Source organism: Oryx dammah, unplaced genomic scaffold (genome assembly GCF_014754425.2).
Source record: "Oryx dammah isolate SB20612 unplaced genomic scaffold, SCBI_Odam_1.1 HiC_scaffold_2, whole genome shotgun sequence".
NCBI classification, from domain to species: Eukaryota; Metazoa; Chordata; class Mammalia; order Artiodactyla; family Bovidae; genus Oryx; species Oryx dammah.
The window spans coordinates 39,589,389-39,608,067 of NW_024070186.1; the positions used below are offsets into that span (position 1 = coordinate 39,589,389).

At 33.9% G+C, this 18,679-nt stretch overlaps 1 protein-coding gene across 4 annotated transcripts in view; it reads left to right on the forward strand.

Annotated features, from left to right (window-relative positions):
• TSC22D2 (TSC22 domain family member 2) overlaps positions 1-18,679 on the forward strand; it is a 48,607-nt gene that overhangs the window by 12,591 nt on the left and 17,337 nt on the right. The window contains exons 2-3 of one of the 4 annotated variants that reach the window (XR_005719907.1): positions 3,285-3,356; positions 15,578-15,736. The exons of 1 other annotated variant lie outside the window; for it this stretch is intronic. Coding sequence is in view for 1 of the 3 variants with exons in the window: in XM_040234762.1 (XP_040090696.1) it covers positions 3,285-3,356 (72 nt within the window). In the remaining 2 variants the exon portion in view is untranslated. The remainder of the gene's footprint in view (positions 1-3,284; positions 3,357-15,577; positions 15,737-18,679) is intronic. 2 more of the 4 variants (XR_005719908.1, XM_040234762.1) reach the window with 2 other exon arrangements.

The following is an 18,679-nucleotide window of genomic DNA, read 5'->3' on the forward strand; positions in this document are numbered from 1 at the left end:
CTTTGCTTACTGTGTTTCCCTGGTTTCTATTTAGAGATTTCTAAAGTTGAGGTACATATGTTTTTTCTTGCTATTATAGTTGGCAACCCTACAGAGATAGTATCTTAGTTTAGCAGGTAGACATATGTCACATTTAACTTACTTTCTCAGGTATTACATTCATGTACTTGATAATTATCATGACAGACTACTCAGTATATAAACTCAGAGAATGTTTATTGTCTGTTGGTTTTGAAATTTTTTTTACAAATAGGAAAACAATGTTTTCCTGTAGCAGGCTGAAATAAATTGAGAGTAAGCCACACCTCAGTCTTTGAAGAAGTGCTTCTTTAGCTTTATATTTAAATTAGTATCTTATATTTATATATAAATACTTTATATTTAGTTTACATTGACATCAAATATGTTAGAAAAGTGGTTTCAATTTCTTGAGCAGAAGAGCATTTGTGTCCAAATCTCCAAAAAATTCAGTATTTCTAAAAAATTTTTAGTATCAGTTGCTTCTTGATGCCTTCAAATATCATAGACTATAAACTTGAAATGCTCCCCACTAACAGTGTTTTTCTTGGACTCTTGATTTCCTCAATTTTACGCCATTCCAAAACAAAAGTCTTTGATCTGACCCTTCAGTATTACAAATGGCCCTTTTGAAATTCGCCATCAACTAGGTTTCGTAGACTTGACTCCTTTAATCTGTGCCTGCTAATCAGTGTTTTGAGATTAATTGTTGCTGTTCGCTAAAAACCTCTCCATGTTTGGATAACATCCCAGCTTAAGTATTCCAGAAACCAAAAATTTCATATTTTTAAGACTATCTAAATGTTTATCCCTGGAATCTCAACTATTTAAAAAATTTTATACTGCTTAGATTGTATAACTCCATATGGCTTATTTATTTTGAATATATATGTAAAAAGGAATTGTTAACTGCCAGCTCTTGCAACCTAAATGTTTTTGTTGACATGTTTTAAAGACTTCTAAGTACATTTATAGTATTGCATTTCACAGATTTTTTTTCTTTCTTGCCCCCAGGATACACATCTAACTGCAGATACATTCTTTTACACTTCTGCCTTTGACTTATGAGAAACATTTCATTATTAGTATCTGTGCTAAAATGCTGGAATTTCATAACTAAAGTCTTGTGACTTTATTTAAAACTAATTTATTTGCATTTGGATTTAATTTAAATTAAATGTATACGTTTATATTTTTCCAAAATTGGGATCTAATGATCTTTTAAAGTACATCACCCTTAAAAATATATTGTAAATGTTCTTTAATGAATTTTTAATTCCAGACTTACAAGGTAACTTTTAACTTTATTCTTTGTTATTTTCTTGTATTCACTACCTTCCTCTTTGTGTCACTTTGTTTATTAAACCCAAGGTCTCCAAACAGACCTGTGTGAATAGCAAATTTGTTCCCATATGATCTTGGGTGAGACTACTAAAGAAAGCCAAATTGAGTTTTCAGTTGGTTTAGTTGGCTTTCATTTAATTTGGCAGACAGATTTTCTAAATACAATGGAAAAAAAAAAAGAGCCATGGTAAATACATCTAGAGAGGGTACAAGTTATTAAACAATAGCAACCTCTTAATTCTTTCTTGATATTAGTCAGTCTAGTCAGTGCCTTCAATTGCCTTGGACTTAGTCAAGAGAAAAGTGCAGAAATAGTATAAAGAATAGAAAGGAGTTAAAGTAGGGAAAGCGAAAAGAACACATACTGAAGACTCCTAATTAATCATGCTGGCATCTAGTGTCTATCTGCCTTTCTTAGTTTGGGATCATCTAAAAGGTTCCTTCTGGTTAAAATTTAAAATGCTCTTTTTTTTTTTAATTCAGTAGATAATGTATCTTAACTTGAATTTTGTAATCATGGAATTCTATTGAATGTTTTATTTGATGATCAACGATACTTAATACTTGGTTGTTATTCCAGTAGAACTTGGAAATAGTTTTTCTTATTGTACTAATAATACTTCAGACTCTCTTAAGGCACTAGTTAGGATCTCAGAATTTCCCTGTTGTATCTGAAGTTCATTTTGATGATAAAGATAATAGCTGTCACTTACTGAGCATTGACAGAATGCCAGGAACTTTATATATAGTCTCAGATCTTGAACCACCCTGCAAGGCTAACTGGTAATATCACCATTTAACTGATAAAGAGACAGACCTAGAAAGGTTAAAAATTAACTCTGCTGTATGCTTAGCATAGCAGTTTGAGTATAAATTCTGGGACCAGATTGCCACTTAACTAGCTTTGTGACATTCGGCAGGTTCTCTCTGATCCAGTTCCGATGTCCATGAAATGGGAATAAAAATAGCACCTACCTCTTAAGACTATTGTAGTATTGAGCTAATAAATGTAAAGCACTTAGAGTCTGGTATGCAATCAGCACTTAGCTTGCTGCTATGACTTTGCTACAGCACGCATCAGGAATTATGGAAGTGGCATGGCAGGTGTGCAGGTTGGAAGCTGGGGGGCTGGAAATACGCTGGGGGGGTGGGGGGCAGAGAGACTGGCAGTCGCCTGAGAACAACTTCTGAGATGTGAAGTGAAACAAGCATGCTGGGAGCTTGTCCTGTCAAGATTCTGTAGGATAGCCCTAGGGAATATTTCTCCAGGGAATCAGTAGAACTGGATGGTGATAAAGGCGTATAAGCTCTTACCCGTTAAGGGGACACTGTACAAATGCAAGAAATTAGAAAGCTCCCCTCTAGTTGCAGCACCATTTTTTGTCTTAACCCAGGGAAACCATACATAAATGGACTCTGAAGGTGGAAGTTATGCAGAGTTCAACCAAGAAAAGGACTCGGTCACCATCAAATCCTATCAAGTCGGTCCTGTGAAAAATTTTTATATTATGAAGGTTTAATTTATCTTATGTGAACACTATACCTGAGAACAGCTTTGTTAAACTGTTGACATGTGTAGGGATTTATAAAGGCATCTGATAAAAAATAGTTGCTGACTAAGCTATGACTTGATCATGCTCATAGGCATATAAACACACACACAACTGGATGCTAGTTAGTATTTAATTTTATCTGTATTGCCCCATTCTTTTCCTGCATTGTTGTTGGGGTCTGCTGGATTTTTGTCCAGCTTTTAAATTTCTTTTGAAATGTTTTTAATCAAGCTAATGTGGGTTTTTTTTTTTTTTAATTAAAGTGGTTGCACTGTGCTAGAAATCTAAAATATTCCTTCTTTTTTTGAAAAGTAGTGATTTTACTGTTCTTTCTCAACTTCATTTCCATTTGATTCTTGGGTCTCACAGGAATCCTTCAACTGCTTTCTACCAAGCGTTCCATTTGAACACGGTTCAGGAATCAAAGAACCTCTGGGATAGGTATGAATACTTGCATATGAAATGCATACATGCAACAGTGTATGCATGAATTGCTTTGCACAGTTTCTCTTTGTTAAAACTGATCTTTATTATGTTGGGTGGGAAATCACATGGTATCTAGCATGAGATAAAGCAGCAAAATAAACCAAAAGGACAATATGTATTTTAAATAGAATATAAACATACTTTCTTTGCACTTTAAAGTAAATTTTTGAAGGGCTTACTCTATTGGATTTTATTACATGAAATATCCCCTTACCCATGTGTGTTTAATATAAAAATATGTTCTATTAAAAAAAACCTACAGTTAACTTTATGCTGTTTTATATCATTTCTCTCTAAAAAGCCTCAGTGACTCAAAGCAGAATGTTATTTCGTGCTAAGAAATTGGGGAAGGGAAAAGACTAAGGTATCAAAGTAGCAATCGTTTAATTCTTGGCAAGAAAGTTTAACCTTAAGCTTATTTGCTAGAATTCACTATATCTGATTACAGTTTTATAAACCCCTAAAATAGTTTTTCTCACAGAAATGATGTATAAATTTTTTTTGTAACTTTTTAAAGTGTAGACTGAAGTCTTGGATTTCACATATGGCAAAAGATACTTTGGTTTATCTTTCTGCTTAATACACATTTTAGATAGTATATGCTCTGTTCACTTATTTTGCTGAATATTTGTTAGCACTCCATCAATCTGTGTCTTAATTAACAGAAGTTGAGTGCAAACAATGTTTTTAAAATTCACACAAAGCTTTGTTAGATTCTTTTAACTCTGCCTGGCAGCGCATTTGTGTCCTTTGGCATAGTTTGGATAACACTCATGGACTGAACTCCCATCTCTCATTAGAATAAAGTATTGCTGCGTGCATGTACATGTCATGCTAAGACATGATCTGTAGCAGTCTTTTAATTCTTAGGCTTGATTTACTGTATCTCAGGATATTTTCTAACAAACTATCTTTTTGATAATGTGTTCCTTACTTAACTGGAAATGTTTTAAAATGGTTGCTTATAGAACAAGAAGTTTATAGTGTATAGTGCTGTATTTATAGATTCAATTTTAGATTGTACAGCTATAGCAATATCAAGACATAAATGTAAATTGTGGCATGAAACAGCATGAAGTTTTAATCATTCAGATGGCTTACCAGTGTAGCCAGGGTGAGTACTTTAGAAAGGAAAAATCACACTGTTCTTAGAAATGTTATAAAATGTTTTTTAGATATATGATAATTTATTTGAAATAGCTAACTTTCATGAGCTACCATGATAGCAATATGAATAATACCTATCATTTTCATCAAAATAATGTAGAAAGGTTTGAACTTTACTTTTTATAATTTGGATCTAATTAAAAGATTTCTTTTCATTATAAAGCAGCCATACAAGTTGCCTCCTCATCATCTGTTACCACTAAATACATCTGTTTTCTTTTTTAGATCCTAGAAATATTTAAGGTATCAGAAGTGAGGCAAGTTGCTATATCTATAGTTTCTCATGGGTTGAAAATATTTTCTCTTCTCCTTGGAGCCTCTTTTGTCCAGAGCCAAAGAGGTGTAATGGATACTTGGATAGTTGTCTATAGTGTATTAGTGCCAAAATATAATCAGAACTTTTATTCTAGATCAGCCATTCTTCACTGTAAATTGACATGTTGTTACTAAGATGATAAACTCAACCCCGTGGAAACTGACTAGTTGTTTCCTTTTAGCTTTTCATCTAGTTTAATTTTCAGTTGAGAAGAGGAGTAGTGGCTGGCTTTGTTAGTTCTAAGCATCTACAGCTTCAATTGGCAGATATCTATAAACTTTTTAGTAGTTTAATACCTGGTAAAGTATTGTGGGACTGTTTATTCTTTTTCTTTTTTTTCTTTTTTTTTTTGATAGAAAAATGGATTTTTTTTTTTCTGACAGAAAGAGAAAGTTATGGTCGCTTAGTCTTGTTAGACTCTTTGCAGCCCCATGGTTTTTACAGTCCATGGAGTTATCTAGGGCAGGATACTGGAGGGGGTAACTTTTCCATTCTCCAGGGGATTTTTCTGACTCTCCTGTTTATTCTTTTTCATTGCAGACAGAGGTTGAAGATTAATGTGTGTTAAGCTTTGAAAAATATCTCACCTTATTGCCTTGTTCATTTTTGACTATTATAAATTTAAGCTTTTTAAAGTATTACTAATTTGGCGAGTCAGTATTTTTTAAGGATGATATTATTAAATAGAATCCATTAAAGGATTTAAGGGGCTATAAATTCCTTACAACATTTACTCACTAAGAGGTATAAATTTGTCTATCAGTGTGGATATATATGGTATTTCAGGCTCCCGTTTATGAAATCTTGGAAATCATTTTCGGCAGGGGCAGCTTTTAAGCCCTGTGCCAATTTTTATTAAACCTGCCCTAGATATCTGAAGATCCTTGGGTTTGGAAGACTGGGATCTTTTTTTCCTAGAATTCTTTTAGCAGACTATCTTTCATCAAAATATAGGTAACTGATATATCTTTCTCACATTGATTTAGAGCTATCTAATGGCCTTTTTGTTTTCTCTACTATTTAAATTAGAATTAGCAAGCTGAGAGACTTTGTGTCAGTCTGCCTCTGCCTATATTTAGATAGTTCCTCTTTCTGTTGATATCCAGTGCTTTATTCAGTTATACTAAAGTCAAAGCTCCTGTCAAGCCTTCCTTTCCCTTTTCCTGTTGGTGCCATCATTTTCTGTCTTCCCCATTTGTCATTTGCAGAGTCCTCAGGGAATCAGTCAGCTGAAACCATCACCAAATAAAGAGCAGTAGATTCTAGTAGCTAAAATAATACAACTTTTTCTGAGGAAACCCAAATTAATTGCATTGACTGTTTTATTAAAATGAATAATGTAGCTTCCAGGTTTCACTTTTTAAGCCCTGTGCCAGTGTTTAGTGATAGCCTAGCCCTTTGGCATTTCAGAAGAGTAACTTGAGAATTTGACTTCCTATTTTTCTTCTTTAAAAAACCAACTTTCCAAACTTAATTATTGGCATTGCTTTGTTGCATCACAGAATTAGTTTAGAAAGTTATCCTGATAAATCACTAAGGGATAGGCTCTCATTGGGAGTTCTTTGTGTTCATAAGCTAAGGGTAAGAATTTATAGCAAACAACTTTTACCCTGTTGTAAATATCGGGTCAGGAAGATAGAGTACTAAAGGGAAGAGATTTTACCTCAGGTAGACTAAAGAAAAAAATCAGGTAGCTTGTAAGGATTTATCCTTATTGATAAACACTTAGAAATGTTTCTGCCTTAATGAAGAAAATACTTAAAATGTAGTTAAACAATTAGAGTAACAGTGGCTAGATACACCATCCGCTTGCGTCTTTTTGTCCTTCCTTATGACAGCACCAAAATTTAAAAGAGAAATGAATAAAGAAAGTAGTACATATGAATTATTAGCTGAAAGTGAGTAAGTCTTTGGGTCTTTTACTCGGTTACTTGACTTCATTAAGTCTTTATAGTGATGATTTACTTTTCTCTATTTATATCTGGTTTCTAAATTGTTGCATTAAAATGTTCTTATTAAGTAACATCAAGTATTTTGTGTTAGGAGTATCCCAAGTGGCTCAGTGGTAAAGAATCTGCCTGCCGAAGTAGGAGATACAGGTTTGATCGCTGGGTTGGAAGATTCCCTGGAGAAGGAAATGGCAACCACTCCAGTATTCTTGCCTGGGAAATCCCATGGACAGAAGGGCCTGGCGGGCTGCAGTTCATGGGTTGGCAAAAGAGTCTAATATAACTTAGCAACGAAACAACAACAACAAAAAATTTTGTGTTAGAAAAGGTGTCCAACATTTCCTATGGTTATGAGATTCCACTTTTGAAGTTAAGAGTAAATCAGAACTAAACCATGAGACAATTTGTTCTGTCCTCCTCCAGGAAGCTTGGATACATCATTAACACCCACTTATTAACGCAAATGGAAAAAAATCAAGTTTCAAAGAATTAACCATGGTGGGCTACTTGTTAGAGATTGTAACTGGTTAGTGTGCTCTCTTGATAATTACACTGTAAGTACTTTGAGGATATGAACCCAAACTGTTGTGTAACCATATCCGATACATTTCTTAATAATTTGTACCTTAAGTACTTACATAATTTATTATCTGATTGTATTTTGACCAATTCCAATTAAGGGTATCTAGTAGAGGATAATCAAGAGATGCTAAAAATTAGAGAAAGTTTTTAATAGCCTGTCATCTTTTTCCCATGTGGCACTAGTGGTAAAGAACACACCTGCCAGTGCAGGAGACATAAGAGACGTAAGAGTTCAGTCCTTGGGTCGAGAAGATCGTGGAGGAGGGAATGGCAGCCCACTCCAGTATTGCCTGGAGTATCCCATGGACAGAGGAACGTGGCAGGCTGTAGTCCATGGGGTCACAAAGAGTTGGACATGACCTAAAGTGACTTAGCACGTCACCTTTTTTAGGACTGGATCTCAGAGTTAGATGAAAACCTAAGAACATGCTTATAAAATGTTCAAATGACATTAAAGCAGGAAGTCATAGCTATTATTGGATGATAGCATTTGTGAATTTAACTGTCTAAAGTATGTGCAGAAATTCAGAAAGTAAAAGAACATGTATGTAAATTCAGGAAGGTTGAAACTTAGCTGAATAGGTAGAGTAAAAAGTATCTAGATACACTAGTTGGCTGCGTTTTATAGTTACTGCTTAGCAGATCACAGGCCTGCCACAAAAGCTAATGTAATGTGAGGCAATATTTATATAACTAGAATAAATAGGAAAAGATGGTGACAGTCCTCCTGTACTTCATTTCTGTAGGCTGGTTCCTCTAAATACAAAGCTAACTAGAAAATCTAATTTATATTCCACCTGGACAGCCAGGTGGGTATTTCAGTAGGAAGACTTGAGCTTATTTTCTGAAAGAAAATGGGTCCTCTGGGAAATAGCCCTGCCATCACTAGAAATAATAAAGCAGTCTTCCTGGCTGTTAGGAATGTTTGAGGTTAAGAGCCAGTTACTTTTAAAATCCCTACTGTGCAGAGTATTATTGCGCCGCTTAGTTCTAAAGAAAGAAAAGAGGTAAGAAAAGTTTTGAAGTTGATCTGCTTCGTTCTGTTTTGTCTTTGTTGCCCATTAGTTTTAGAAAACCTCACAGAGCTGTGTATTTATTTAAGGAATGGAGGCTTAACAGACCTTTGGAAGGTTAATGGAAGGTTAATAAAATTCTTTCCCTATTAGGACAGATTTCCCATGTCAGAGGCAATTAAGTTGTGGCCACAAATTGGGAAACCAGTGATTGGGTAGAATTCAGTTGTGCGGGCATGCTCAGTTGCTTCCTTCAGTCGTGTCTGGCTCTTTGTGACCCTATGGACTATACAGCCTGCCAGGCTCCTCCAGGCAAGAATACTGGGGCAAGTTGCCATTTCCTTCTCAAGGGGATCTTCCTGACCTAGGGATCAAACCCTGGGTAGATCCTGCATTGAAGGGAAATCCGTTACCATTGAGTTACCTGGGAAGCCCCAGGTTTTGGTCATGCAGAGTTAAAGGACTGAGAAGGTACATTGTGGTTAGAGGAAATACTGTGAACCACTGTGGAAGTATATGGTAAGGATGGTTAAATTTGATTGGTGCGTAAAACATTTGAAGATGACAGAGAAAAGATGGTAGATTCGTTAGAGATCAAAGATATTAGGAAGGTGATGAAGGTCTGAATTAGGCAATAGAGATGAACAAAGGGGTTTCCTAGGTGGCGCTAGCAATAAAGAGCCTGCCTGCCAATGCCAGAGATATTAGAAACATAGATTTGATCCCTGGGTTGGGAAGATTCCCTGGAGAAGGTAATGGTAATCCACTCCAGTATTTTTGCCTGGAGAATCCCATGGACAGAGGAGCCTGGTGGGCTACAGTCCATAGGGCTGCAAAGAGACAAGGCTGAAGTAACTTGGTGCGCTCGCACTTACGCAAGGAAAGGCTGATGAGAGAATGTATATCAGAAGGTTAGGATTAAAGAATTCTGCTGCTGATTAGGTATGACAGGGAAACAGTCAAATTTGACTTTGCCAGACCTAACTGAAGGAGTAGTGGTACCATTACTAGTAATAGTGAAATTATTGGTTTGGGAAGAGGAAAATAGTAATGAGATTTTGCTTTGAGTTGAAGAGCCAGTGGAAGGTCAAGGTGGAAATATTCAGGGTGCAGCTCTAGCTGCAAACCTGCAGATTGGTGGAGAAGTTAAGGCTAGAAGAGATTGAAGGATCTTTTATTTATTTGTTTCTTAGTGTATATTATTATTTTATTCTAGAATTCAGGCTTTAGGAAAGGCTCATGTTTTCTAGGAGCAGAGTAGTGGAAAAGGGAGCAGGCCAGGAGGACAGGCCTTGGGCAACACTATCTACATTTAGAGAATGAGGGAAACTTTGAAGAAGATAAGTGGTCTTAGAGACTAAAAGATTCTAAGAATATTAATTTTTACCCAAAAAGAAGGGAAAATGTTTGAATCTCTATTTTGAAAAAATTTCAAGTTTACAGGAAAATTACAAGAATAATACTATTGACCCTTAATGCAGGGATAAGGGGGTAACCAACCTTCTATGCATGAAAATTCCTGTGTAACATAGTCAGCTCTCCATAGCCACAGAGTTCCTCCATATTTGTGGTTTTGTATACATGGATTCAGCCAACCTTAGACTGTAGTGCTGTAGTATGACTATTGGAAAAATCCACATATTAAGTGAACCCACACAGTTCAAATCCATATTGTTCAAGAGTCAGCTGTACAAAAGCATTTCAGTAATCTTAACAGATTTGACATTTGTTAGCATTTAGTCACACTTGCTTTATCACCCTAACATACTGTTTAGGAACCATTTAAGAGTAACTTGCAGATATCATGTTCATTAATCCCCAGATACTTTAGCATATATTTCCTACTATGTAAAAATAGTACAGCTACCAAATTCAGATTTGTTAGACTTACCTAATATGTAACATACAGTTCATGTACACATTCTGTTGGTTGTCCCAGTAATGTCCTTCATGACCATTTTTTACCTGATCAAAGAGCCTAAAAAGATCACAGATTACATTTAATTATGAAACATTTGTCTTATTCCTGCTGTCTTATATAAATGAATATTGTATCCGTCTTTAAGATCGTTTAAATAGTCACTAAAAAAGGAAGTGCCAGAGTTCTGCTTGAATAACAGGGAAAAATGCATCTGCCTTTTTACAGATGCATGTCTTTTTACAGTCTATGTTACAGGGGTTGGGAAGGAGAGAGATGAAAGGGTGTGCTGACTAGAATCCAGCTAAAACAACTGCTGGGAGTGGAGAAGTTTTTAAGAAGAATCATATTTCTTAAAGTTTAGTAAGGAGCAACAAAGGAAGGAGAACATGCAGATATTAATGAGGGTGTATCCCTTACAAGAGAAATTGAGGTATATTCATATACCAGTTTTTCTGTACTATGGTTTTTATACATTAAGCTGGGATTTTAATTATCTTAAGTAGAGAAAAATAGTATAATTTGAAGACATTCTTATTCACCACTTAGGTTTACAAAATATGTGATTGCTGTCCTTTATAGTCTGTTTTATCCTCCTAGTTTTATTGTGATAGTTGCTTAAGGTGGATTGTTTGCTGCTAGATTTTTAACCATAGATCTGTGTATCTCATTGTCTGAAGTCATGTTTCAGTGGATCCTAAGCATTTGTTCTCCTGTCAGCTTTTCTGTGACTAACAGAAATGGGGACACCTGACATGCTGATACTATTTTCAGCACGTGACTGGACTTCAGAATTGGTGATGAGAAATTATTAACTGCTCATCGATTATGATATGCTTCTTTGTGCATGTGCTTACTGCCTTCCTCTTTAGTTAATAAATTTTCTCCATATACATCACCACAACCTACCTACTCTGAAAGATTATGATAGTTATTTTTAGGATGAAACTTGAAAAGCAGTTTTAAAACGTGGAAATAGTTGGTAAGGTCTCTTTATTTATTGTTGATATTAATTGTTTAACTTTTCACTGAATAGATTTTAAGTAAATCAAACTCTTGAACAGAACAATGTGTGTGTAATTTGCTAAACCCATCTCTTTTTTTTTCCTACAGAATCTAGAACTCTGTAGCAAAGCTTTTTAAGAAAAGACTCTTACTGAGTTTGTTCAGATGACAAGGAAATTCAAATATAGCCTGAAATTGTTGAACCAGATCAAACATACAACATCTGTTTGGAGGTTTTTTTCCATTCTAGTTCCTAACAGTTTAAAAATATGAATTCATACCTCTTCTATGTACTGAAACCTGCAGATAGTTCTGGCAACCTATTGAGAAGAAAGAAATATTAAGTGGAATTACTTTAATATTTTTATTTTCAGCAAGATTTGGGTTGGTAGGTAGTTAGACAAAAGAAATGACTGATTCCATTGCAACTGACATTCTTTGTGTGTGTGCATGTAATTGACTAATATTCTGAATCATGCAGATCAGGAAATGTGTTAGATTTTTGTGATTGCCATAGATCATTTATATGCATTTGCTTACTAGAAATTAGCTTCTATGTTTAGGTTTCACTTGACGACTTCTAAAATATTTTCCACATTTGACAAGTAAATTTAGATAGACGGTAATAATTTAGAATATGTATTCATTGATAAATACCCTCAAATAGCATTTTTATGCTGTTTCCTGGTTATTGTCAAAGTGTAAAGATTTTGGTTATAAATAGAAAAAGATATGGAGGGTCCGCATGGTATTTTTTTCAGTTTTTAATTTAATGGTGATATTTGGCATGGAAAAGTGGTGGTGTAACCTATATCCTGGAAGCCAAAAACATCTTTCTACATGTCTACTTGGTGGTAATATCAAGATAAAGAAGTATTCTCCTTCTAGCCCTGTGCACTATTAGGAGGAGAACAAGAAGGGAAAAACAGTTGTTGTGTCTGACTAATCCCACTCCTGTTCACAGTGTCTATTAACCATTAATCTTCAGAAAATTTCTGTATTTACAGCAACTGTTTCTTAGATATTACTAACCTGGTCCAGAAAATGTTGCTAAATACATATTTGGAATGGTCATAACATAGTTTGTTTCACAACATTAGATGTTAACTCTTAAACATAACATGATGATACTTAAAATTTTAAGAACAGTTCTGTTTGCTTTATGTTAACTGTTCTTGGGCTTCCCTGGTGGCTCAGAGGTTAAAGCGTTTGCCTGCAAGGTGGGAGACCTGGGTTCAGTCCCTGGGTCGGGAAGATCCCCTGGAGAAGGAAATGGCAACCCACTCCAGTATTCTTGCCTGGAGAATCCCATGGATGGAGGAGCCTGGTAGGTTACAGTCCACGGGGTTGCAAAGAGTCGGACACAACTGAGCGACTTCACTTTCACTTTAACTGTTCTTAACAAAGCTCAAAGTCAAATATGCAGCTTTCTGTTAACAAAGCCTGCAGCATGTTACTGCGTATATTTGCGTAATACAATGCTGGCTTCCTCTTACTTTGTTTTTCCATTTTTATCTTCTCCCACCCCCAATTTCAATTTTTTGGGTTTTTTTTTTTTTCGGTATCCCGTATAAACTTTTTTTTGAAAGAGAAGTATAAATCATTGTGAGTAAACATGATCGATCTATCTATAACTATCTTGTTAAAGCTCTTTTTCCAAAGCTATATTGTGAGTAAACATGATCGATCTATCTATAACTATCTTGTTAAAGCTCTTTTTCCAAAGCTATATTATTTTATATGTTAATGTCTTGAAACACTGTCTTTCCAGTATTCTTATTCTACTAGGTACATTTGGACTGATTTTTTTTCCATAAGTTTATCTTTGATATTTCTAGCCTGGTTTCTCTTAGACATATGAAAGTCCTTATGTAATTATCAGGGGCATGAGAGGTTGGTCCATATCCCCCCTTTCTCCATTAAAAAATAAGCATTTCTGACCTTTTATAGAGAAGCAAGCATTGATTTTTATAATGTGTAGGAAATCTCAGAACAGTGTAGTGAACTTTTTAAAGAATTGTTGTTTATACTTTGAAAGTGAAATTTTGTACCAAAAGAAGCTAAGCACATGCATTCAAATAGCAAGTTCCTTTAGGAACTCATTAGGTTTGTCTGATTTCACTTACAAGTTTTCAGATGACGACTTGGAAATTGCAAATGGTCTACCTCTTTGCCCCATGCCACTCTTTTATTTTGTTAATAGAAGTTTGCCATAAAGTTAGCTAAATGATGGTAAACTTTAGCCTGGTTCTTGCTGGGCTAAAAGAACATTTAATAGCTCATTCTCAGTTCAGTAGAAATTTTTTCCTCAAAAATTAAAGAATGAAATGATAACTATAGGAAATACTCAAGATTTGTTTTTTATAGCAGTCTTGCCAGAGATTCAAGATTATGAATAACTTCTAAATAACATTCATTTTTAGGAGAATTCTAAGTTAAATTTTAAAGGATATCTAAATTAATCTTAACTTTTAATGTACAAGCACTTCATTTACTCAATTTTATTTCAAATTTTTAATAAGAATTTCCTACATGTTAGAATTTAGTGATTGAAACTCTTCAGTTGTGAGCCTTGTTCTTGGTAGGAACTAATTTTGAGAATACATGCTTAAGTGTCACAGTACAAATAATTAAATCTGCTTTATATGGCTGGTTTAATTCTATCTTTCAGAGATTTTTTTTCCAGGCATTTATTATGACAGTGCTTTTTGTTGGTAGGTCCTTTACTAAAAGACCGAGTAGTCTGCCATTTAAATGACCAGTTCATCAAAGTCTTACAGACAAGCAGCTTACCAGCATTACTGATTATATAGTTCAAGAAGCATTTACTTATGGCTGTGTATTGTATCTTCTCATGGGACTTGTCCCTCAAAAAAGTAAATCATTAAAATAACTTCTTATGGTAGTATTTTGGTTGATAGGAGATGAGAGTTGTGTAAAAACATTCTAAAAGCATTTCGATAGTAATGTTGATGAAATGACCACAACCTTCAACTATTGTTTATCCTAATAAATAAGGATTTTTGCCTTCACCAGGTGATTACATTGTAAGGCTGTCCTTTGAAAATAAAATCTTTGATTTTGTTGAAGTCAAATGTGTTGTCAGGTTACATTTGGAAAGATTTTATTTGTAAATTGAAAAAATTCAAGTAGACCTTCAGATTACATAGAAGACTTTTAAATGACCATGTGTATTTATAACAGCATAATTCCAGCCCCCTATATTTGGGTCAAAATCTCTGGAGATGGCTGCAGAGTTTCCTTTACAATGCTGTCTTTGAGTCTTTTATAACTTTGCACATCTGATCTTCCTCAATAAGGGCTTTCCTCTTTCCCCCTCCCCTTTACCCAATTATGCCATCTTATTTAGGGGTTTAATGTAGGCAGAAATGTGCCCATAAATGTGTGGGTTGCCTTTCTATGGTTTACTGCCAACTATAAATATATATCAGCATTCTTATCAAACAGAAAATTCAAGCAGAAAACGATAATACTACCTTCCAATGATTAAAACAGGTGCCCAATTGAAAGTTTTTTTAGAAAAAATTTAATAAATTTAAGATTATATTCTCAATGAAGTAATTTTTACAATTATTCAATCTTTCTATCCCCGTATTTTCTCCCATGCCTATAGCGACTTAGCAGCAGCAGCATACAGAGATGAGCAGTAGGATTACTTTTGAATAGGATACATTTGTTATATCTATTACATAAAACATGTACTAAAATTTTATTCTTTCCATCATGTTGTCTAATTTTAAAACTGAGGATGATAAAGATAGACTTGGATTTAGGTATTAAGTTAAATGCTGTCTTGAGCATTTAATGATTGATATAGATTATTACTGATCCAGCCACCTGTGCTGTGTAAGTCTAGAAACTGGTATGGTTGTGGACCAAACAGTATAACTCAAGTGCCATTCTGCAGGACTACAAAGCTATCTATACCAGGTTATGGTGTTAAATCATAATTTCTGGATCATGATCTTAAACCTTCGATGGGTTACATTTCTACTTGACTCTTTACTGACAAGTATTCCTGATGGCCTGAAAGTCCATGTTATTTAAAGCTTGAAGTATCCAGATCAAATATGAAATTATTTTACATTTTAAAAAAAGTACAAAAAATATCAGTTGTGTAATCATGGTAGAACATAAACCTTTGCTATAAAAGATTTTTAAAGGCTATTTGATTAAAACACTTATTTACTTAAACTCTTTGCTAGAATTTTTTTTAGAATTCAGCATCGGAGGAGGAATGTGACATAATAATGATCGAAAGCCGAAAGTTTAAAAGTTGTGATGCCCTCACATGGTTGAAGGGTTATTCTAGCTTCTAAGGACTGAATGTTGTCCACAAGAGTGTCTCATCAGGTCATAAATTGGTAAGACTTAATGGATTAGATTTTATGTATTATACCTGATGTTATTGTATTGAGATGAATATTTATGAACAAACTGAGCACATTGTATAACATAAGAGTATAGTATTAAATATATACGTTAAAACTTGGAATTTTAAATACTTGGAGTATGTAATCCTTTCAGGCTGTATCTTTGCAATGGTGTTTAATAAACAGTTTAAAAAATAAAGTGACATCCTATATCATAGTATGATTATTTAAATGTTGTTATCGCATCTGCTGTAGATGCTTACAATATACTTAGGGACCCCATATACCTTCTAGTTAATATCCCAAGAAATATTTGAGAAATACATTTTACATCCATTTTTTTCATAAAATATAATTTAAATTAATTACTTACAGGATTTTATTTTTCATAAAAAAAGCCATTTTTCATGCTGTCTCTAAAAATAAAAGCTGAAGAAACTCTCAGTTCTTAATTGAGAATACCTAAGATGATAATATCAAATGAAAATAATATATCAGAAGTCATTATACATTATTTGTATACCCTGAAAAAACATTTCCTTTCAGAATTGTGTTCTGCTTAGAAAGCAGAAATTTGTAAACTTGTGTTATAATATGTCTTCTAATTTTGCTATGTTTTACATAGCTGTATTTTGTAGGGGAACTCTTAATATGGTTTAGATTAGGATAATACAGTTTAGATTTAGGATATCTTAATCCTCAATCAGATCATCATATTTGCATATGAATAAAAAGAATCTGTTAAGATATATTTCCACAGTTATACAGAAAATATTAGAATTAATATTTTTCATTAAAATACGGTACACACATTCTGCAAGTCTGTCAGGTATTTGAAAAAGCATCATCTAAATAGACTATGGTATCTATTTCTAACCTTAATCAGAGGTATGTTATTCTTTTGTACACATTCATACTAATTCTTTTTAATTCTAAATTGCTTCAGATAATAGTATTCCATGACTTCATTTTGATCATATTTTTGTATATAAACTTAAAAGTTTCTTAAACCAGTAATAGCAATCAGTGGTAGTCTGGAAGGAAATACAAGAAACTAATATCAGTTGTCCCTTATTCTATATATGTTTTTCGTTTTTATTTTTTAATAAGTTCTAATTTCTTTAGTAAGATATCTATATTTAGTAGTCAATGGGTAGGCTTCAGAGGGTCATGAAGCCTGTGGAATTTTGGATAGAACATTATGTATGTTTTCAGTGAAAGGTTCAGAGCATTTGCCAGGTTTTCAAAAACAGTTGGGTAACATTGCTAGTGAATGTTTGTGTCTAAGGGACAGGCCTTGTTAGACGCCCAAATACGTGACTTATGAAAGAAATTTTTAATGAGTACACTAATCTGTAACTCTTACTGATATTTATCCAAGGCTAGTTTATTATGAGTGATCATTAGACTGATGGAACAAATCAGAGCCTAATTGCTTTTAGTTTAGAATAAATCCTTTCAGTCTCTGTGATCAAGTGCTAATTGAATTTCTCCACAGAGTAGTTGTCTTTTTTTTTTGCTACTTAGGGATTACTATATGTCAGGGACTGCTAAGTAAAAATACACAACATGATAACATGCCAAGTATTTTTGACCTGTTATTTCATTTAATTTTCACAGCAGATGTATAGATACTATCAATAGACTCAGTTTATAGAGTAGGAAAGTGAAAACTTAGATTAAGGAACTTTCTCAGGTCACATAGCCATTAAGTGGTGAAACTAGGGTTCAGATCTAGCTTTCTAAGTGGAACCTGGGCTCTCAGTTGTATGCAGATCTAGAGAGTAACCCTGGAAAACTTGAAGGATAAGATAAGGGAGAATATCATATTGTATGAAGATATGAATACATAAATTTGATTTCCTTTGAATTTTAGTAGCAGGGGGTCATCCTCATTATAAAACCATTTTTTAAAGCACTTGCCAAAAAATAAATTTGATAGGTTGCTTACTATCTAAAGTTGTTTATTGCATTGTAAAATAACCTCCATTTAAATTTAATGCTTGTAATTATAAACAAGTATATATGTATTAGAAAGTTTTAGTACTTACTGGAATAGTAGTATACTAAGTGTAACCATTAAGGAGTTCACCCTTTAGTATTAGGATCTATAAATAGGAAACACCATCAGCAGTTTAAAAAGCTACTTCAGACTGCAAATTTTGGGATAGGGAGATGAGTCAAATGTAAAAACCTCTGCTAACCTACATCATATTTGCCCTTAGTTGTGAATAACCATTAAGAAACCTATTTTATATTTACTTCTTAAATATTTATGTAACATTTATTTTTTGGGGGTCTTAAAAACGGGATTTTTTTTGTTGAGCAACTACTTGGTGCAAGTCCTTTTCATTGGTTTAATTTTATCTTCAGATGAACTCCAAACTTTATAACCTTTAGCCTGTTTTTAAGTGTTTGTAACAGAGACACATACCTGTGTCTAAATATGGCTTAGTAAATCTATGATAATATTACTGCTTAAAGCAAAAACAAATGAAACTATACCTTACTAATACAAATTGTGTAGTTAACATGTTAAGTATTTAGCATGTGCCAGACACAAATGCATTATCTCACTGAATCCTAGCATCTGGTACTATTTATTATCCTTTGAGTTAGAAGGGAATGTAGTGGTCACTTACTCAAACCACTTGTCTTATACTTAAATTATGTCTACCACATACCTTCCAAGTTGTCATCTAGTCTTTGAACACCTCCGGTGATGTTTATCTTAGCTTCCTGGTCTTCTTTCTTTTTCCATTTCATGTTTCAACCTTTTATAAACCCTTCTTGTATAGCAGAGACTCTAAAATGTGAAGCAGAAAAATACCTTGCCATCATTTAAAGAGTTAGTAGAGAGGTTAGGTTCATGTAAAAATGTAAGCTGTACTACAAATTCTATGAAAACATTGAACTGAGAATATTCTGTAGTTA